This window comes from Saimiri boliviensis, chromosome 18, assembly GCF_048565385.1.
Source record: "Saimiri boliviensis isolate mSaiBol1 chromosome 18, mSaiBol1.pri, whole genome shotgun sequence".
NCBI classification, from domain to species: domain Eukaryota; kingdom Metazoa; phylum Chordata; class Mammalia; order Primates; family Cebidae; genus Saimiri; species Saimiri boliviensis.
Window position 1 is genome coordinate 3666801 of NC_133466.1, and position 22074 is coordinate 3688874.

General features: G+C 56.7%; 1 protein-coding gene across 1 annotated transcript in view; it reads right to left on the reverse strand.

The window, feature by feature from the left end:
• Positions 1 to 11452, reverse strand: part of PDE9A (phosphodiesterase 9A) — a 114348-nt gene extending 102896 nt beyond the window's left edge. Inside the window, exon 1 of the mRNA XM_039480409.2 lies at positions 11180 to 11452. Within this exon, the coding sequence (XP_039336343.1) occupies positions 11180 to 11248 (69 nt within the window). The 5' untranslated portion in view covers positions 11249 to 11452. The remainder of the gene's footprint in view (positions 1 to 11179) is intronic.
• Positions 11453 to 22074: the final 10622 nt, after the last annotated feature.

The following is a 22074-nucleotide window of genomic DNA, read 5'->3' on the forward strand; positions in this document are numbered from 1 at the left end:
CCATTGTTCATTATTGGACAGCTGTTACTGGGTTCCACTTCGGGCCAGTCTCTGGGCGGGGGCGGGGCTGGAAGTGAGTGACTTGATGCCGGGCTGATCCCAGGGTGTCTGGTGAGGTATTATTACAGTGTAGAAAGGCACCTGCATGCGACACATCTGGCTTCCTAGGAGAGGGGGCATTCAGCAAGGGCCAGGGGGCGCAGGGAAGGCTGGGAGCTGTCAGGGCAGAGCAGGTCAGGTCCCCACGAGGCTGGAGCCAGATGTCCAGGTCCCGACACTGCTGGCCCATAGGAGCCCAGGTGACATGATCGGGGCGTCCCTGTGGGCTTTGATGAGCTCACTCGGGCAGGGTGTAGCCAGGGGTCGTTAGGTGGTGGAGGAGGAACAGAGTGCAGGTTGAAGGGTCTTCTAAGAGCCAAGCAGTCCCTCAGAGGGCCAGAATGGGGGTAGGCAAGGTGACTCTCCAAGTATCTTGGGACTGCCGTAACAAAGACCACAAACTGGGTGACATGAAACCACAGAGGTTTATCTCTCATGGCTCTGGAGGGCTGCAGCCTGAGCCCTGGGTGTGGGCAGGGCCAGCTCCTTCCCAGGACTCCAGGGAGTAGCCTTGCCTCTCCCAGCTTCTAAGGGCCACCCCGCAGTGCCTGGCTTGTACACGCATCACTCTGGTGTCTGAGTCTGTCTTCACACGGCCTGATTCTGTCTCTACGTCTTCCCTTCTCATTTCCACGGACAAATGTGTGTCTGCATTTCCCTCTCCTAAGAAGGACAGCAGGCATATGGGCTTGAGGCCCACCCAATGCAGCATGACCTCATCTTGATTTGGTTATGTCTGCAAAGACCCTATTTCCAACTAACGGGATGTTGGCAGGTACCAGAGGTTAGGACGGGAACCTATCTTTTCGGAAGACACAATTCAACTCACAGCAGTGATCAGTAGGGGATGCATGGAGGTCAATGAGGATGTGGTGACAGTGTAGGCAGGTGGGAGTCGAGAGGAACCTGAGGCTCTTGCAAGGCTGTGCAGATCTGTGTACCCAAAAAGGACACATCACACAGATGGTGAGTGCAGTTGGTGATGGGGGGCTGGGAATGGAATCCCCTCCCTCTCTTCCTTTCCCTCCTCTTTCCTTTTGATTGCCTTGGAATTTCATTAGAAAATGAAGGTGGTTTTCCTGCCAGAAAAGAAATGTCTCAGTGCTGGCACTGGGTCTCGTGCTGGTCCAGGTTGGCTCCAGGCCGGCTTTGACGGCCATGGTCACCTTTACGCCCTTCCTGCTCTGTGTCCATGTGGAGGCCAGCCCAAAAGGCAGGCAGAACCCCTCACTGGCCTCCTGCCTCATCTGCTGCAAGTGCCTCCCTGGATCTGGGCTCCTCCTCAATGCAGCGGCACCATCAGGGGCGGGTGCCACTGTGATGTCCCCTCATCTGCAGGTGGCATGTCCTTGTGCCTGAGACCGGCACTTTGTGACCAGCATGCCCCATGTCATCAGGCCTGTGTCATGCTGCGAATTGAGGCACCATTGCCCACTGAGCTGAACACAAAGACTCCTTCTTGGATTCGCTATTTTTAGTTTGATGCCTCGGGCTCACAGCAGTTGGCTGGAGTCACTAAACCCCAAGCTTTCTCTTCCAGAAGCCAAGCCTGGCACTCTGGATGGAGGGGTGGTTGCGAGCCGGAGACGCTTCGAGAAGTACCTCTGGCATCTGGACCTGACTCTGCCCTGGGGCCATCCTCTGGGGGCTCCCTGATCCATCGTCTGAGTACACATGGTGGACTTACCACAGGGACTGAGGCTGACTCAGAAACCCCAGACCGCAGCAAGGACCTGGAGCATCCTGGGTGGCCTGGCATGCAGCTAATGACCTCAGCCGTCAGCACCTGGGAGGCTTCAGAGTCCTGAATGCTAGATGCCTGGGCTGCAGGGAAAGGTCTAAGAGGGGTGGTGCTGGGCAGAAGATCAGCCGGAAGAAATAGGACGGGGCCTGGCACACTTCTATGGTGCCTTGATGTGCAGTATGGCACAGGGCCCAGGGACAATGGGGCAGGCTGGTCACACAGTGCCGCTCTCAGCCTGGCTCAAGGACATGCTGCTGCAGGTGACAGCACATCACAGTGGCACCCCATCCCTGAGAGTCGAGCTGTGTGACAGGAGAGGGCGGGAAGACGGGGGGCGCTGCCAGCCCTGTCCACTGTGGGCTCAGCCCACACCCTCCAAGCTCAGCCACTTCAAACCTCATCAAATCAGGAAACAAGATAAGGGGCTTCACCCTTTGGGCAGGTGCAGGACGCGGACCCACTGTGACTCTGCGAAGGGCACCTGCTGCCCTCCCTCCCGGCTGTGTGGCTGCCCGCCTTGTCCCTGCTCAACTCCTGGAACCCCCAGGGGCTCTGCTGACTCCTCTGTCATCTTCATACTGTGCTTGTGTATGGTGTGTGTGTGCATGTGTGTGATGTGTGATGTGCGATGTGCCTGTGGTGTGTGATATGTGTGGTGTGTGTGCATGTGTGGTATATGCATGTGTGTGGTGTGCATGTGTGTGATGTGCGTGTGTGCATGTGGCATGTGTGTGATGCGCATGTGTGTGTTTGCACGTGTGTGATGTGTATATGGGTGTGCCCGTGTGTGGGTGTGATGTGTGTGCATGTGTGTGATGTGTGTGACGTGCATGGTGTGTGTGGTGGGTGTGTGCACCTGTGGTGGGTGTGTGGTGTGTGATGTGTGTGTGGTGTGTGATGTGTGTGTGGTATGTGCGCATGTGTGTGGTGTATGCATGCGTGATGTACATGTGTGTGATGTGTGCCTGTGTGCATGTGTGTGATGCACGTGTAGTGTGTGTACACGTGTGATGTGCGTGTGTGTGCATGTGTGTGGTTTGCATGTGTGTGCCCATGTGTGTGATGTGTGTGGGTGTGGTGTGTGCATGTGTGTGATGTGTGTGACAAGCATGGTGTGTGTGTGGTGGGTGCGTGCACATGTGGTGGGTGTGCGCATGTGTGTGATATGCATGTGCATGTATATGTGTGAACCACAGAGCTCCATCCATCTGAAACAGCTGGAGGGGAAATTGAAGACACTGCCCTTCCTCTGGTGAGGAAACAGGAGGAGGGTGTGCTGGGAGTTACCCCGGGAGCAGAGTTCCCGACGAGCTGGCCCTTCCTGCACACCTGGCCTGGCCCTGTGCGGGGGGCGATGGTGGGAGGCACAGGGGTGCGGGGCCCAGGTCTCTTTCAACCAGGCACTGCGATTAGACTGCCTTAAATCTATGACATGAATAAATAATAAACCAATAAAAATGATAACATTTATATAGCATTTACCAAGTGCCAGCGGGATCTAGCATTTGACACGTATTAGCGCACTTAATCTTCCGAAAACTTCCTCCCACTTCAAAGACAGAGATGCTGAGGCACAGAGAGGGTGAGTGACTTCCCTGGGGAGGCCACACAGCAGATGGGGTCGAGGACAGTCAAATGACAAGTTGGCTCGTCTGAGCTCTATAGCAGGGCGGGTAGCTGAGCTCCGTGGAGCGGAACCTGGCGTGTCTGTCTTCCCTGGACAGCCCCTCCCCTTCCGCGGTGACACATCACAGGCTGCACACCACCAGATGTGCACACGGCTTCACAGAGCAGCACAGCCATGACTCGGGACGTGGGGAGGGCTCCGTGAACTCACAAAGTTTTTCCGAAGACGCAACAATAAACCCATCGCAACAGGCTGGCCCTTTGCAAACTGAGGAACTAAGAATGGCAATGACTGAGGCTTTAAAAACATCAGGCAGTTTCATCGATTCATAAAAAGTGCTCCAGCCACACAGTGGAATATTGTTTAGCCTTAAAAAGGCAGGAAATCCCGACGCGTGCTACAGCGTGGATGCACCTGAGAACGCGATGTGAGAGAACGAAGCCAGGCACGGAAGGCCCATCCTGATTCCACTTCTGTGAGGTCCCCGCAGTCGTCAGCTTCACAGAGACAGAAAGTGGAATGAACAGTGGGTGGCAGCGGCTGGGGAAAGGGGACGGGGAGGAAGTGTTTACTGGGGACAGCGTTTCAGTGTGGGAAAATGGAAAGTTCCAGAGGTGGACGGTGGTGATGGCTGCACAGTCGGGTGAACGGACTTAACCCCCCTGAACTATGCACTTAGAAATGGTTGAAGTGGTCAATTTCGTGCTATATGTATTTCACCACAATTTAAAATAGAAAAAAAATCGGCAGAGAATCTGAAGCAAATGGAATAAAACGTCCTGGCTCTTCTTTTAGTTGTTTCTAGACCGAGTTTTCAGGGGTACTGGGAGTTCCTATTCAGGGCCAATTCTCCCGTTGTGTGACCAGCTTTGGGATTTGGGGAGATGTGGTCAGGGCGAGGGGGAGACCGCAGTTAGGGATGGGGCTGAGACAAGTAAGTTGCATCCTCAAGTGAAAATACTTCTTTTTGAGCTTGAAAATGTTGGGAGCCCCCCTTGGGCGGCTGAGTGCACCGGGTACCTCTGGTGCCCACAGCATGTCTGTGCCTGAGGTACCAGGAATAAAGGCATGTGCCCCTCCGACTCCTGCAGATGGACTCCTGGATGTGTACTTAAGTTTTTTTTTTAACCATTTAATCTTTTTTTTTTTTTTTTTTTTTTAAATTCAATAGTGTTTGGGGAACAGGTGGCGTTTGGCTCCTGGCTAATTCCTTAGTGGTGATTTCTGAGTTTCGGTGCACCGTCACCAGAGCAGGGGACACTCTACCCAGAGCGTGGTTTTTCCTCCCCACCTGTGCACTTTCTTAGAACACTTTCTTCTCAAAAAGATTTGTACCCCTGGAAATGCAGGCACCCAACGGCGGCCTCAGTCTCAACCACTGCAAGCCAGGCACTAACTTGCAGACTGCCTCCTCTTCGCCATCCCTGCAGGCCCTGGGAAGCTGGAGGGATCCTGTGCTCAGAGTGGGTTTGTCTGGGGAGAAAGCCAAGGAGCACAGGCATGCTTTGTCTGGGGCGGGCCCAGCTGGCAGTTTGTGCTGTCTGGTCCCTGGGGGGCTCTCTGGGCCCTTCTTGCCCAAGACCTTCAGAAATTTCCCAGGAGTGAGGCTTGTTGGCTCACATGCAACCAGTGGAGCAGGCGATTGGGTGGGAGAGGGTTCAGAGTTGCCCATCACCCCCCAGGAAGCAAGCCCAGGACTGGGCTGCAGGACCCAGAGTCTCAGGAAGTCCTGGCCCCCTGGGGCCCGTTCCTGCCTCCTCCCTGCCCAGCCTGTGCCCCGAGGTGTCCCGGTTGCTGCACTGAGATCAGCAGCACGGCGGCGCGTCCCCGTTTCATCTCTCATTTGCATGTCAGTTCATCTGAGGCATCTGACGGGGACAGCGTGCCCTTCCTCTGCGCTGGATTTACCTCCCTGACAACGAGAGCTGTCTTTTGCCCATTTCTGAGGCCAGACAGCCCCTCCACCCACACTGAGCTCCAGAAAGCCTGGCTGAAAGATGAAGGTGCGGGCTGTGGGACCTGAGCTCCTGAGACCTGTGGCTCTGGCTCCCTCTTCATGGTTGCCTGTGGTTCCAGGTCACATGGACTCAGGGGAGTGACAAGTGACAGGAAGGTGCTGCCTCTGCTGCTTCCAGAGTCTTCCAGGCGGATGGCTCCACGGTGAGAGAAGCGTCGTGAGGCTGTGCAGCGCCAGGCCTGAGGGCCAGGGTGGCATTCCTCAGCCTCCCCACATGCCCAGACCTGGACAAGTCACCCCATTGCTCAGCGTGGCCTGCACAGTGAGCTCCCACTGCATCAGGGAGAAAGCGACTTTGCCCAGGCCTCCTGGCTGGCCAGTGGCAAAAGCGGCGAGGCGAGGCTGTTGGTCCCTGCACCATGTCCCCACTACTCACTGGACCAGCCTTCCCAGATTCCCAGGTTGGCGGCATTGATTCAGTCTGAGAGGTTTCCAGGTCACTCATGGTCATTCCCGATGGCGTCAGGCAGGCTTCTGGCCTCTAGCTGTCCCCTCCTGGACCTCTGGACATTGGAAATGTCAGGCGAAAGGGGAATTCAGACCACGCCAATGGAAAGGAGTGGGGAGGCCGGCAGCTCTCTGACCTCTCGGCGTCCCTGGGCTAAAACTTGGGAGCAGCCAGTTTCCCGTGCGCTGTCTGGGCCGGCATGTGCCGTAGCTCTCGTACTCAGGCACTTCCCGGCTTGTGGCTGATTGAAGAAGGAACCAAAAGCCAAGGGTTCTTACTGCTTTTCACAGCCTGGCTTCAATTCAGGTGGAGACAGGTGTCGTCCCCAGCCTGGGTTCAGGACAGCAACTTTCACTGCTCCCTGCCCCCCACCACCGCTGCCACCCCCTCCATTCATATACTGGAAACCCCAAAAGGGTGTGGGTGACCCCTTCCTCCAGCTTTTCGCGGTTCAGTGAACTTACAGTACCATTTTATATCCGTGTAAACATCAAAAGTTATAAAGACGTAACAGGCAGACAGATGACAGGCTGGCCGTGGGGAGCCAGCATCCACATGGAAAGGAGGGTGTCGACAGTGGTGCTGGCACTGAGAAAGCCCGAGGGGTCAGTGCAGCTGGGGTTCGCAGCCCTGCAAGCGGGGCAGAGATTCCTGCAGCCAGAGGAGAGGGCGCTGCGGCGTGTCGGCTGAGCAGGCCATGCCTTCTAAAATAAAGGAGGTTTGCATTCGACCACGCCAGGGGCTGGAGAGCGGAAACGCATGCAGGAGCCAGAGGGGGCTTAAGACCCCAGCGTGCGGACAAGGCTGGGGCAGGCGCACCCTCCTCTCCCCTGATGAGCCAGGGGAGACACCAGCTCATGCTTGTGTCAAAGCAAGAAATGAAGGCAGAGGGGCATGAAGGCCCTGGGGAATGGCGGGGCCTGAACAGGACAGGTCAGCAGCAACGGGCAGCAGGGAGGGATACTCCTTTGTGCCAGGACCAGAGACCACCTCAGCAGGGTGCAGAGGCCTGGACCCCAAGCACAGCGGGGACGCCTGAGCCAAAGAGGAACAGCTCTGAGGCCCATGGAGGCTGCTGGCCTTGGGTGCCAGGACGAGCCTGGGTGGAAGCATCGTGAGAAGGCCCAGGCAGACCCCACCAGGCCCCACCAGCTGCCCAGGGCATGCAGCCCTGGGCTCCAGTAGGTGAAGGGGCGGGCGCAGGTGGGGCAGAGCCCCAGAGGGTGGGAAACTGTTAAGAACTGGAGCCAACTTATGTGGACGCTTGAACACTTTCTAGTGCTGCTCCTCCCTTGGCGCTCTGTGCATTTGCCTCCCTGGTTTAGGGGAGAAACAGCCCCGCAAACTCAAGCTGCTGCCGAGGCATTCATACCTGGGCTCCCGCTGCCGAGCACGACCGGGAGAACACCAGCGCCCAGAGGTGCCAGGGAGGCCGCGCAGAGTGCCAGTGTCCTGAGGGGTCCGCCAGGCCAGGGCAGTGGCACCCACAGAGGCTCCGGGGTGTTCATCTCGCCCAGATGTGGCTCCTCACCACAGCCGAGCCCACAGCCTGGCCCAGGGGTCCACTGGCCTCCCTCTTGCCCCACTCGGAAGACTGGCAAACCCAAGCCTGGATGCCCCCCAGTGCTGAGTGCGTCGTCCCTGTCATCCACGCGTGGCTCAGCTGAGCATGCCCTTCCTCTACAGGCAGAAGAAAGGAGCAGGTCCTGCAGCCAGGGGACCCGCAGGTTGGGGAAGCCGAGGCAAGGAAGAAACAAGCCCTCTGGGCAAAGATGAGGAGCTCCAGCTTCTAGAGGACAGTCTTTCTGAAGCACTCTAGGTTTGGGGACCCGGGCTCCCACCTCCCTCCTTCTTCAACAGCCCACCCGAGGGTCTGGACACAGGGTGAGGGGCAAGAGGAGGGCTTCACCTGGTGCTGGGGACGTGCCAAGTCCTGATCTGTGCACCCCGGCAAGCTGACGTGCAGACGCTGCTAGCCAGGTGAGGCTGTCCCCAGCCCTTCAGCAGCTTTTCACTAGGCCACTCTCATGGCCACAGTTCTGCACAAACGGCTCCTTCCCCACAGAGCCGATCATCAGGAAAGAAAACCTGTTCATTAGGCTCCACACGGGCGTGGCCCACCCAGCCTGCAACATCTGCTGCTGTTTATCATTTGTGGTTTCCTTCCTATTCCCATTCGCTCTGGACCCCAGCACTCAGCACACAGTAGATGCACAATAAACACGGGTGGCTCACTGACCAGGCAATCTGCCTTATCCCATTTAATTATTAGCACAGCAACACAGGGGCAGAGAGTGCAGTAACTGACCCAAGGTTCTCGAGATAAGTGAGCCCTGAAAACAGGACCTCATTTAGACCTTGGGGCACAAGCTTTCAGCCACCTTGGAGTCCTGGCCGTTGTGTGGGTCTCAGGAGGCAGCCTCCAACTCACTTCAGACCCCAGCTTCCTCTGCACGACCTCTGAAGGAAAACCCCCGAGCGAGGAGGGAAGACAGAATCCCCCAAGTCTCCCACCGTGTAACTCTGGGCAGGTGACGTGACACCTGTGTGTGTCTGGAGTTTTCGTCATCTAAAAAAAAGCATTGATCTGGCTGCCAAGTGGCTGCAGCGGTTCCTCTGAATCGCCTGGATGTCTGCAGGGTCACCCGCACAGGTAAGGCCCAGCCGGGAGATGCCAGCACTTGCCGCCCGGGGCCTCCCTCAGACAACTTCAGAGCATCAACCAGGAGCTTTGCCAGGGCAGAGAACTGGGCAGAATCCCGTTTTGAATGTTTCCTTCCTTCCTCCCCATCTCTGCAGCCTCAGGGGGAAAGTGAGATGGCCAGGGGGTTAGGTAACCAGAGGGACAAAGAGCAGAGATGACGAAGGAGCCAATGTACCTGTCACCAGGACTCATGGCTGGATGATGCGGAAGGAAACAGTGACAGAAGCAGCACATCCTCATGTCCCATACCCAGTGGCCCTCAGAGCCCCTCCTAGGTAGCAATACGGGTTTGTTTCCAAGACATTTGATGGAGAGGAGATGGGGCGGATGGCAGGGAGGCAGGTTCACACTGGAAATTGCAGGATTTACCCAGTGCCTGGTACTTTAAGAGAAGGAATGGCGGCTGACGGCAGCGGCGCTGAAAGTGCTCTCACCAGCGACAGCGCTGCTGGGTGTGCAGCCTGGGAGGTGAGCAGAAGTTATCATGCCCCAGCACATGCTTGGGCAAATAACTCGGCTTCAACTGGGCTCACAGTCCAGCTAGGAGCTGCCGAGGGGGTTCAGCAAGAGGCAGAGGGCGGGAGCAGCTCAGGAGCAAGCAACAGACCTCATGGAGATGGGGGCCTTGGAGACCCGCCTGGCGCCACCCTGTTTGCACCGGGAAAGGACGTTTGTGGAAGGAACTGAGGGGAGAATCATGCACATTGTGTTCCACCGTGTTCCAGGCAGTGTTTACATTTGCTCGTTCCCTTCTCATTCCAGTCTAGAAAGCAGATTTTATTATCCCTTCTTTGCAGACCGAGGATGCCAGCCCGGGGAGCCAAAGGGCTTGCTTGTGGTTACAGGAAGTGGTAGAGCTGGCAGTCAACCCCAGGCACAGGTGCCACACGCCATGTCTTCCCAGGGCCCACCTGCAGGGTGCATTCCTGGAGGTCACGCCAACCTCAGCGTTTCCACTTCGTAAAGCTACCCTGCCCACAGTAACAGCTCAGCCTGCCACGCCCAACGTCCTCCTCCGGCCCCTCCTGAAGCTCTCGGCCCCTCCTGAAGCTCTCCACTTTTCGAACGCTTTCCTTTCGAGAGAGTCGCTGGTGGGACACCTTTGGGAAGTTCTTAGGAAGGACCAGCTGCTGTTGAGCTAGTGATAACTCACTTTAAAACGAGTTTTTTGAAGGCAGGTCTTTAATACATTCTCATCTGTTGGGCAGAAAATGTGTGTGTGCATGTGCATATGTGGTGTGCATGTCTGTGTGCTCATGTGCACGTGTGTGTATGCATTTGTGTGTGCCTAAGTGTGTGTGAGAGTGGGTGTGTGAGCACTGGAGCGTGTGTGTGCGTGCACGTGTGTGTGTACATGCTGGAGCTGTGACATATTCAAGGGAGGGTCACTCCTTCCTTCAGGGAGAAGGAAGGCTGTGACGGTCCCGTGCAATTGCAGATGCCTGGTCCTGGAGTCGGGGACTTGGGTGTAGTCGTGCGCCTGCCGCTGCCCCACTGCCCAGCACTGATGGAATCAGGGGTGACCACCTGTCCTTGAAGAGCATTCCTTCTCCCGGTTATCTGAATCTCTCAAAGCAGTGGGGGAGGGCTGCTCTTCCCATTTCCCGGGATGGAGCTGGGCACAGGGTAAGGGTGGCTTGTGGGCTTGAATCTACTGATTAAGCTGGCCAAGTGCACATCTGGGAACAGGAGAGACTCAGGCCTGGCCGGCACCTGCTGTGTGCCTGGCTGGGGTGTCTCTCCCTGGCCTCCTTCAGTGGGGTACTCCGTGGGCAGAAAGGTGGCTGCACGGCTTCCTGAACCGTCCAGCTGAGGTTTGAGGGATTTCCTAACAATGGCTTTTCCCTAGGGACTTTAGGGGGAGCCAATGAGAACCCCTTCCAAGCCGGCGCGCTCATTGTCCCTCTCTGCCAGTCAGAGGGGGGCCACGAACAAAGGGGGTCTGTTCTGAAGCCCTCTCCCGTTAACTGAAGCCCGTTAGGAACCCCGGACGTTCGCGGGACTTCCTATCTCCGCACGGGAGGACAGAGCCCGACCCGCCGCCCCCCAGGCTGTCCGCGGGGCCGGGAGGTGCAGCGGCCCGGAGTCCCCCTTCTGGAGTCGGAGCTACCCACCTGCGGAGGAGCAGCCCCCTCTATGCCGGCGCCCCCCGCACCTGCCCCCGCGCCACAGGAAGCGGCGGCTCGCCCCCTCCGCGGACCGCGACCCGGGAGCTGCCCGGTGGGCCGAGCCACCGGAAATTAAAGGCTTCAGGTGCCAGCCTTTGCACGCAAAAACTCAGCCTAATCAAATTTTTAAAAGAAAAGATCTGCCGGTGAAATAGAAAAACTAGTCCGTCCCCCCACCCCCACCCCCGGCGAGTCCCCCCTTTCCACGCGGAGCCGGCGCGCGGGGACCCCAACGGCGAGTCGCCCCTTTACTCGGGGAGCCGGCGCTGGCGGAGCGCACGGAGGCCGCAGCCGGGACCCGCAGACGCACCGACAGTCCCGCCCGCCGCGCCCGGCCCCGGCGCCGCCACCCGGAGGTGGGGAGGGGGCTACCTTCTGGATGCGTCCATCGATGTCCAGGTAGATGGCCTTGGGCCGGTAGCTGGAGGAGCCGGATCCCATCCTGAGCCGGGCGGCTGCGCTTGGACTTTTCACTGTACTTTCCCGACGCCAGGCGCCGCGGGAGGCGGGGGAGGGGAGCCGGGGAGGGGGTGGCGGGGGGCGGGGGGCGGCCCGCGGCGCTCAGCCAACCAGAGCCGCGCCGCCGCTCGGCCCCGGGCCACCCGGAGTCGCCGCCGCGCGCCGCAGGGTCTCCTCCTCCGCTCGGCTCGCGCTCCGGCTCCGGCTCGGGCTCGGGCTCCAGCTCGCGCGCTCCTCCTCCCGGCCGCCCGCCCCTCCCCCTCCCCTCCCCTCCCCTCCCCTCCCTTCCCCTCCCCTCCCCTCCCCTCCCTTCCCCTCCCCTCCCCCTCCCCTCCCCTCCTCCTCCCCTCCCCTCCCCCCTCCCTCCCTTCCTCCGCTCCCTCCCCGTCTCCTCGCTCCCCTCCTCTCACTCCCTTCACCTCCCTTCCCCTCTTTCCTCTTCCCGTGACTCCAGCCCCCGATCGGCCGCCTGTCTCCTGCTGCGCCCTGGACGGCCGTGCAGACCCCCGGGAGACCCCTTCGGCCCGGAGCCGCCGCCTCCCCACGCGGCCGGTGCCTCCTGAGCCAGCGCCGGGCTGAGCTGAGTGTGGACCCCCCAGCCCCGCCGGGAAGACTCCCCTCGCTCCTCTCGCCCTGCTGCGACCGCCACCCTCCTTTCGTTTGAATAGAAAACGGGAAAAGTTCCTTCTGGTTCACCCACAGCCTTCCCCTAACTAGGGGGCGTCAGCCTCCTCCAGCTGCGCCCGGAGCTGAAATGGCGATTTTATTTCTGTCCTGGATGGGGCCGGACCGAGGATTACCCAGCCACGAGCTCTCTGCTGGATTCAGCATGTTCGTCCCCTCCCCCTTTTTGCGAATTGCCATAGGGAGTGTGGGAAAGGCGGGAGGGGAGGGGGGCGGCGGGCGTCCTCTGGCTCCGCGGCGCACAGAAGGGGCTGCCTGCGCAGCGCCGCGTTCTCCTGGTCTCCTCCAGTGGGAATGGGGTTGGGGCTGGGGAGGAGGCTCAGAGGCCGTGGTCCTGGCCCTGGTCGCCTTTGGAAGCAAGTGTCAAAGCCAGCGGGAGCATGTGCTATTGTTTCTTGGAAGTGAGTTCCAAGCCACTGCTTTCCATCTGTTGAGCGTCTGGGTGCTGCTTGTTGAGAGAGTCTGGCGCACACAGGCTCCTCCCTCCCCCCTCCCCCACCAGCCGGCGGCCAGTGCCAGGGCCAGTGGTCATTTCCTCTCCCTCCCTGGGCTAGCCTGGTCTCCACCTGGTGGACTGTGGCTGGCTTTACAGACACCCCCGGGGCCATCCGGAGCCCTGCTGGCGGCTGGAGCCCTGGGGAAGGTGAGCTTTCCCTGCCAGTCTGTGGGGGTGACATCATCCAGTAAGGTAAGCAGTGGTCTTCAGCCTTCGGACAGTCCATCCCGTGTCACTTTATGTCTCCCACCTGCTCTCATGGCGGGGGACACTCTCAAAGAACAACGGGTTGGAACTCAGCAGCCTGGCACCCTGGCACCCCCTGCCCACAGCTCCAGTGGAGTCGGTGTCAGAGCTTGGGCACCATATGTTTTACCTTTCAAATGACAGGGGGTGAGAAGGGGACAGCCTGGAGGCCTTCGGGGTGGGCCCAGCTGGGTGGTTCCAGTGGGCCGCATGACTCGCTTTGAGAAGACAGTGTCCCCAGCTCGTTCAAGTGAGCAGTGTTGTTAATACTTCAATTTGTTGTCAAATGTTCCGACGCTGTTTGGGCTAATCCAGAGACCGTGCTGCTGGGGCCTCGTGTGCCGCCTGGCATGGAGTTCTGACCAGCAGATGGCTCGTTGGCTTTGTCCTTATTCTTCATCCCTTATTGTCATCGACCTCGTCTTCTGTAACCACTTCCTCCAAGAGCCCCAGAAGGAAGAGTGCCCACCCATGGGGTGTGGGTTCTGCAGACCAGTTTCCCAGGAGGGTGGGGGGCGTGCTCTGAGTGCGTCCAGCAGCAGGGCGGGCTGGCCCCTCACGCTGCCTTTATTCTGTGTTAGAAGAATAATCGCTCCTATAATTATTTTGTACTCTTAGGAGCTGGACTGGACTGCTGTGTAGATACTGGATCGATGAGGCGGCAGCAGCTGCCTGGAGAGGAACTCGTGCCTCTCCCAGAGCCCCCGTGGGGTAGCGCGGCCTTCCATTCATCAGCAGTCTCATTTCTGTGTGTTTGGTGCTGTTCTGGGCACTGGGGATTCAGTGGTGAACAGAATCAGCAGAGATCCCGGCCTGAAGCAGCTGGCATTCTCTGGGGGAGACAGACACGATGGTATAAATAAATCGAATGTGTAGGGTGTTGGATAAAAATTAGGGCAAAGAGGAAAAATCCATAGTGAGACTCCATCTCTAGAAAGGAAACATCCTGCGGGGCAGGGATACAGAATGTGCAGTGCGGGAGAGCTGGAATTTTAGAGAGTGATCAGGCAAAAAAGGTCATGCAGGAGAGACCGCTGGGAGTTAGGAGCAAGGAGCCCGTGTATGTCATGGGGAAGGAGCTTACGGTGCAGGAGCAGCCTCAGGCAGGAGGGCGTGGGCTGTGGGGGACCGGAGTGGGCTGTGAGGTCAGAGAGGTGACGGGGTAACCCTGCGTGGTGGGTCACACGACTGACTTGATCTCCGCCTGCTGCATGCCGTGCCGGAGGCGGTGCAGGGGAGGGCCACGAGGGGTCTGCCGTGGTTTTCACGGGATCCTCTTGGCTGCTGCTGGGGGAGAGTGCGCAGGAGGGGCAGGGCAGGGCGGCCAGTGAGCAGCAGCTGAAGTCAGCTTTGCAAGGCTTTGCGAGGCGTGATGGCGCTTGGGTGGGTGTGAGTAGGGGTCCTTGAGAAAAGCAGACCAATAGTGAGGAGTTGGCTCACTGGATGACGGAGCCTGAGAAGTCCCACTAGCTGCCTGACTGCGAGCCGGAGTCCCGGGGAAGCTGGTGGTGTGGCTCCAGAGCGAGCCTGAGGACTGACACTCAGGAGCTGATGGTGGGGACCCAGTCCCAGGGCAGGAGAAGGCTAATGCCCCAGGCAGGCAGGCAGGTGGGAAGAAAAAGAGGCAAGTTCCTCCTTCACCTGCCTTCTCGTTCTCTTCAGGCCTTCAGGGGGTTGCATGGTCACACCCACATGGGGCATCTGCTGGCCACAGTCCACTACGGCAAACACCAGTCTCATCAGAGGCACCTCATGGAACCCCTTCTCCCCCAACCAGAAACAGCACCTCCCAGCTTTTGGGTGTCCTGGACTGGCCAGGTGGACACATAACCCTCACCTGTGCAGGTGGTGAGGCATGACTGACTCCGCATCCAAGTTGGAGGATGTGGGGTCTTCATTTGTGCCCGTTTCCTAGGTGGGCTTTGTGCCTATTATCTGCCCTCCTTTCCCCGGCTCTGCCTACAGCCACGCTTTCTGGTCCTGGACAGCCTCAGTGGGAAAGGTTCCAGAAGTGGCAGCTGCTCTGTGCTCACCATATCAGTCCCCGGGGCTCCTGGTCTCCTAAACCTGCATCCCGGCTCCTGGCCTGGCCGCTGGGAATGCTGCGAACGTTGGGTCCTCAGAATCAAGATAAAAATGAAGGAAGCCTTCTGCCTCTGCCAGGCAGGCCGGGACCAGGTTGGGGACCCTGAGTAGAGTCGAATGCCTCCTCAGCTCAGGCCTTGGGTCTTTGGGGAACTTGGTGACTGAGTTCACATACGCACTAGAAAAGTTTCACGTGTGGATGAGAAAACTGCCTGGAAACTTCAGACAGAGTGAGAGTCTGTCCTCGTGTCACAGGGAAGAGGCTGGAGGTGGAGGAAATTCTGAAGGTGCCAAGCCCCAGGGCTTCCAAGAGCCGAGTGGGTCCAGCCTCTGCCTCCCAACCTCTGCCCAGGCTACACTTTTTTCTGGTACCTGCCAGGGTGCCTGCAGGCTCATTCCTGTGTGCAGAGCTCACTCTTTCATTCCCAAAAAGATCACACCAAAGGGGAGTTTGAGATTAGAGTATCAGAGCCAAACTGAAGCTTGGAGGAGCTGAGCCTGGAGGAAGGGTCAGGACCAGGGAGTGAGGAACTGGTCGCCGGTTCCCGAGTCCCAGGCCAGCTCACCGTCTCCAGCAAGAAGGGCCAAGCGAAGCCATGTGAGGCGAAGAGTCTGGGCTATCCTTGAGGAGTGAGCATCCTCCCATGAGATTGGAAGACTGGGAAGGAAAGTCTGAGTGCCCCGAAAAAGGCTAGAGGGGGTGCCCAAAGGCAGAAGACGGTGTTCATGCAGTGTGGCCCCCTACTGCCAGCAGCTCCCAGCATGTGCTCCCAATAGCCAGCCTGGCCTGGCGGATTGAGCCATGGTTGGTGGCAGCTACTGAACCAGTGCCCTGGGCATCATCTGCCTGTTCTCTCTTGGATCTAACCAGCATTACTCACGACTATTCTGAAAAGACTCCAATCGCTTCCTCCACCACCTCTTCCAAGTTTGGGGTGGTAGGGGTGGGGGTTGGGGAAAAATCAATTCATCAAACAAGCAAAATGTATCCAGCGCCTTCTTACTGTAGACAGGGCACTGAGTAGTGCTTATTAAAGGGGATTGAAGCCCTCTGGACCCTGGAAACCTTATGGGAGAGATTAAAAAGACAGTCAAAGGCAAGACGCTTTACTTTCTGAAAGGTGCACCATGGAACACCAAGAAAAATCAGCTTGTCTTGTGCATGTGTAACGAACCTGACCCTGACGAGCTCTCCAGGATGACCACTGGGTGGGATGCACCAAGAATCAGAGAAAGGGGGTGCCCTTTGACCTGAAGAAGCTGGCATTCTTCAGACAAGATGGGATCAATAAATGGACAGGCAGATGGTCTGCCCTTAACTTTCGTGCGAAAGAAGACGACTCCTGCACCGAGACCTCACTTCCGTGTCTGTCGTGGTAGCATTTGATTTACACACCCTCCGCCTGTTTCTTTTTATGGTCTTGGTAATTGCAAAATTATTACTAGTTGTAAATATTTCAAACAATGTGGTAGAAAAGACAAAGTTCCTTCTTGTTCAGAAAAAGGGAGACCTGCCCCTTCTCACCCCGGACCGGCAGGACCCTGATACCTGTGTGCTTCCGACTCCAGACCAGCTCCTGGTGTGATTTGTTGTTTTAAACAATGTGAACAAACACCCACATCCACATCGTTTGTTGGTTGTGTTGCTATTCTTCAGAATTGATTTTCAGAAGTAAGATTTCTGGGTAAATAAATCGTTATTTATTTACCTTTGTGGAACCTTTGCATGCTGGCAAGAGCACATTTACATTATTTATTTTGCCACGTTGCCCTCTAAATTCGTTATGCCAAGTTATTATGCTCCCACCCTTGTAACACGACAGGACCCTTCCACCACACTTTCAACAAAATGAGATAGACGTAGTCACGTTTCCTTTTTCTAGTGTAGGGAGGGAAGGGTCTCGCTTTGATTTTCATTTCTGTGTTTATGATCGAGGCAGGATGGGGAACTTGGTGACGGAGTTCACATAGACGGTAATGCTTCTGTCTATTGCCTGCTTGTGTCTCTCCAGAGAATTCATATTCTTTGCCCTTTTTTCTCTTTTAACATCTTATGGATTTTTGCAAGCTCCTTCTATGTAAAGCAGGCGTCCCCAAACTTTTTGCACAGGGGGCCAGTTCACTGTCCCTCAGACCGTTGGAGGGCTGCCACATACTGTGCTCCTCTCACTGACCACCAGTGAAAGAGGTGTCCCTTCCTGAAGTGCGGCAGGGGGCCGCATGCGGCCCGCGGGCCATAGTTTGGGGATGCCTGATGTAAAGGATAGTAACCCATTGGCTGTGATGTATTTTGCATCTGTTTTCTATAAGTCTGTGGCTTGTCTTTAACGTTCCTTGTGGAAGTAATAAAAACCATGCCACTCTTCTTGTAGGTATTCTGGGTTTCTCGTCAGCTCAGAAAGGAGGCATCATTTATAATAGAAAATTAAAATGGAAAAAAAACATAAGAAAGAAGTGACCTAGATCTTCCCAGACTGGGAAACGAAACTGTGGCATGCTCACAGAGGAGAGCATTGAGGATGGTGACTATGGTGAGGGGACAGGGGCCGAGGGAGAGGCTTCTGCCACGTCTGGTGACTGCAGAGACGGCAAGGGCATTTGCATGCTGGCTGCCTGTCCATGTGCGCCCACGGCCCACTTGTGGAGCGCATGCCACCTGCCAGGCCTGGCCACCCACCCGCGCACAGAGCCTTCCTGCTCCACTGAGCTTGCATGCCAGCGGCAGGCTTTGTGAAATCCAGCAGAGGGTTGAAACGATTTGGGATACGAAGTGGTAGTGTTTACAGTGGTAGGATTCTGTTTTTTTTTTTTTTTTTTTTAATTTCCAAAAAATTTGTCTGAGCTGTGAGGTTATTTTTGCCATAAACTCAGAGAAAGGGGAAGTGAAAGTGATAGAAAATTAGCCAGGACAAAGTGGCTGGATGGAAAAGAGCGCTTCCACGCGGATGCAGAGTGGGGCCGTGGCCTTCTGGGGCTGAGCGGGCGCTTGTCCTTTTGCGGTTGTGGTGTGGAGTCGTGGCACTTCACGGGGGGGCGTTTGCTGGCTGCCCTGACTCCTCACTTGTGGACAGCAAGAGCCTTTGTGGGAAGCTGGTGGGTCAGGGCTGCCTTGCCTTCTGTCTTGGTGCACTGGGTGGCCTCCGGGTCTCTGGCTTCCCCTCCCTCTTCCATCCTTCCCTTGTGCACCTTCCCAGGGATCTTCCTCTTGTGCTCATCTGTCCCTGTCATGTCCTTGCTTGGCCTTATTAGGGACTAGCCTCCCGGGGTGGCATGCCTGGACTTCCCATGCCCCCCCTCAGGGTGGCACATGTAAGCTTCTCATGGCCTCCTGGGTGGCATCCCAGGGTGTGGCCTGCCTGGGCTTTTTCAGGACTCCTGGGTGGGTGGCATGCTGGGCCTCTGTTGTCTGATCCCTGTAGCCTTTGTCCCCACTCCTGAAGGCACCAGCTACTCTGCTGTCACTTTCCTGACTTTGCACACCGTTTCATTGCAGAAGACTGTCTGTCCCTCTTATTCTCCTCCTCTCGGTCACCTTATTCTTTTAGATTTGTTAGAGCATCATCTACACGGTCACGTCTTCCTTGAATCCCTGGAGCAGACCCAGGAGCTCCTCCCCAGGTCCCTGAGACCCCCAGCACGCCTCAGCGGTGCCTGCTCTGTGGCCCTGGACAGCTGGTGCCTCCTCCCCAGGCCGCAGGTTTTTCATTTATCAAATGAGGGTGACAAGGAGCAGCCCGAAAGCTGGGATTAACTGGGAGGATGGGTGTGCCTGCAGATCGCCCAGCCTGGGGCCTCCCGGGAGGCTGCTGTGCCGCTGTCCCCAAGGCTTGCACCCCACGGACAGTAACAGTGCTGGTCCTCTCCACTCTGTAATATACTTGCTGAGGGCAAAGACCAAGGGACGCTCCTGGGGGCCTCTCTGGCAGGGACTGGCCCAACACCTGGAGCCCAGTGGACGGCTAGTGTTCCATCAGTGAGTGACCATGCAACCACGCTCCTTCTATACAAAGCTGTCTGCCTCTGACTTCATTAACATTAAAAACAATATTAAAGCCAGCTTAGCACCCCCAGCTCCGCTTGGACTCAAATGGCTCTTCGGAGCTGGAGAGGTGCTGCCTCATGCAGACCCCAGAAGACCTCTGTCCCTAGTTGTGGGCCTGTGACTCTCTTGTCACCTGTGCCCACTGCAGCTGGGGCACACACGGAGGCCATGTGCCCCAGAGGCGGTTGCTGGGCTCTGCTCTAGCACGTGACCTCCTCGGCATGAGCTGGGGATGGCTCAGTAGGAGGATGACCTTGACCTGGTCGCGGGGTTCTGCCATCAGCTCAGCGGCCTGGGACAGCCTGCTCTGCCCGCGAGGACGGTCTCCAAGGTGGGGGACCCCCCCGTCCCCTCTGCACGGCCAGGCCCAAAGATGTTTAACGTCTCTTCACGAGGAGGCTGGCACAGCTGTAACTCATCTTCCACCTTCTAGCTCATTCAGATTTATGGAGCGCTGACTGGTTTTCAATCCACACTTCTTTCCAGGGGCCTGGGTCCCTGGCCCAGCCCACTTCTCAGGAGCCAGTGTCTGAATGTGACTGACAGGCACCCTGGGTGGGGCTTTGAGGCCCTTCAGGTGTGATAGGACCCCACCTCTTGAGCTCCTTGTGGTTTATAGGGCTTCGTTCTTTGCCGGGAAGACCGAGGAACAAGGGGTGGAGAAGTGCAGGAGGGCCTGAGCAGGCCAGGCTGGGGCGAGCTGGGGGCCTGGGTCCTTCGGGCACAGGAGCCTGGAGGTTGGTCCTCAGCCTCCCGCAGACACTCTCAGCTCTCCAGCCAGCTGTGTTTCTGTAAGTGTCCCATTTCCTCGCGCTGCCGAAAGTTCCTTGGTAGGAAATAACTTCCTGTGAGAAGCCAACCCAGCAGGTGGGCCCTGGGAGAGTGGTGGGCATCTGAGTCTCTTCTCAGCGTCCCTGGCCTCCGGGAGCTTGTGTGGACCTCTCAGGCTGGCCCTGGGCGAGTGGTGGGCATCTGAGTCTCTCCTCAGTGTCTGTGGCCTCCGGGAGCTTCCCAAGGTGACCATGTGAGCAGCTGCAGGTTCTAAGTCAGGGTCAAGGCTGATTCAAGAAGGCAAATGACCCCTCTGCTCAGGCCTGACTCCAAATTGAGTCAGCCATCGAAAATGGAAGAAACTGCAAACTGATGATGTCATTTCCAGAAATAGGACGTGGAATCCTAATTGTCCTCAGACCTGAGCTCCGTCGTCTCTCACAGTGTAGATCCACGGGTCTGTCATTTCCACTCAGTAGCAAGCTTTGGAAAGAAGAGGGCTGGGTCCTGTTTATTTTGAGTGACTTCCACAGTGCCTGTCACATTCGTTTAGAAATAGACTGAATGAATGCTAGTTTTAGAGGCAAGAGCTTGTATTTATTTTAGTGAAAGAAACTGTGGCCATGCTTTTTTTGATCCTTTCCTCCCTCCCTCCCTTCCTCTCTCTCTTTCCTTCCTTCCTTCCTTCCTTCCGAGTTTTGCTCTGTGACCCAGGCTGGAATGCAGTGGCATGATCTCAGCTCACTCCAGTCTCTGCCTCTTGGGTGCCAGTTCAAGCAATTCTGCGTCAGCCTCCCAAGTAGCTAAGATACCAGGCATGTGCCTGCATGTCCAGCTACCTTTTGTATTTTTAGCAGAGACAGGTTTCACCATGTTGGCCAGGCTGGTCTTGAACTCCTGACCTCATGATCCTCCCACCTCAGCTTCCCAAAGTGCTAGGATTACAGGCATGAGCTACACTCCCGGCCTCTGATTAATTACTTAAGCACCGCCTGTTCCCAGGAGCAGGAAACCGCCTGCTCGAGGCCAGCTCACTCCGATGTGTCGAAAACTCCAGGTGTTTGTTCAGGTTGGAGGGGCCTCTGACCCTTCCCGCTGTGGGGAGCACAGGGCTCCTGCCAGCCCAGTTCTTCTGCTGCTTCCTGAAAACACAAGCAAGTAGACCCAAAGCGCCCCTCCCCAAGCTTGTGTAAGATTATATTTCGCAAATTGCGGGATGATAGAGAACTAAGTTCTTGGCCAGGCCTGGTGGCTCACGCCTGTAATCTCAGCACTTTGAGAGGCCAAGGCAGTCAGATCACCTGAGGTCAGCAGCTCGAGAGAAGCCTGGCCAACGTGGCAAGACCCCACCTCTACTAAAAATACAAAAATTAGCCAGGCGTGGTGGCACACATCTGTAATCACAGTTGCCTGGAGGCTGAGGCAGGAAAATTGATTGAACCCAGAAGGCAGAGGTTACAGTGAGCTGAGATCGTACCATTGCACTCCAGCCTCAGTAACAGAGTGAGACTCCATCTCAAAAGAGAAAAAAGAAAGAAAGAAAGAAAGAAAGAAAGAAAGAAAGAAAGAAAGAAAGAAAACTAAGTTATTTATTTTTTTTTTGAGACAGAGTTTCGCTCCTGTTACCCAGGCTGGAGTGCAATGGCGTGATCTCGGCTCACTGCAACCTCCACCTCCTGGGTTCAGGCAATTCTCCTGCCTCAGCCTCCTGAGTAGCTGGGATTACAGGCATGGACCACCATGCCCAGCTAATTTTTTGTATTTTTAGTAGAGACGGGGTTTCACCATGTCGACCAGGATGGTCTCGATCTCTTGACCTCGTGATCCGCCTGCCTCAGCCTCCCAAAGTGCTGGGATTACAGGCTTGAGCCACCAAGCCCGGCCTAGAAAACTAAGTTCTTACCAGGTAGGAAAATTCTGCTCCTTTATTTTTCTTAGCAGTGGAGCCTTGCTGGCATTTCTCATTTGAGAAATTTGGGTCTGAGAGCCATAGAGTGAGGAACGCCTGGTGCCTTCACCTGGACATGGCTTGAGGGAACATGGTCTCCTGTGGCCCAGCTACGGGCACCTCCCCTCAGAAGGGTCCGTCTCTGAAGTTGTAGCTGCCTGGGAATGGCTGTTGTCACGATTCCCAGCCTTTAGGGACCATCTCCTTCCTCTTCCTCTGTTTTCTCATTCCCTTTGGATTTGCTTTCTAAGCATCATCTAACCTGCTGCCTGCGCAGCCTTCCCCGCCTCTGGTGTGCTCAGGGTGGGAAGGGGGGCTCTGGAGTTCAGTCCTGGACGCCCAGTCCTCGGGGGCAGGCCTATTCTACCCACCACTTCCACACTTTTTTTTTTTTTTTTGAGTGGAGTTTTGCTCTTGTCACCTGGGCTGGAGTGCAATGGTATGATCTTGGTTCACTTGCCCCCTGGGTTCAAGCCATTCTCCTGCCTTAGCCTCCTATAGCTGGGATTACAGGCATGCACCACCACGCCTGGCTA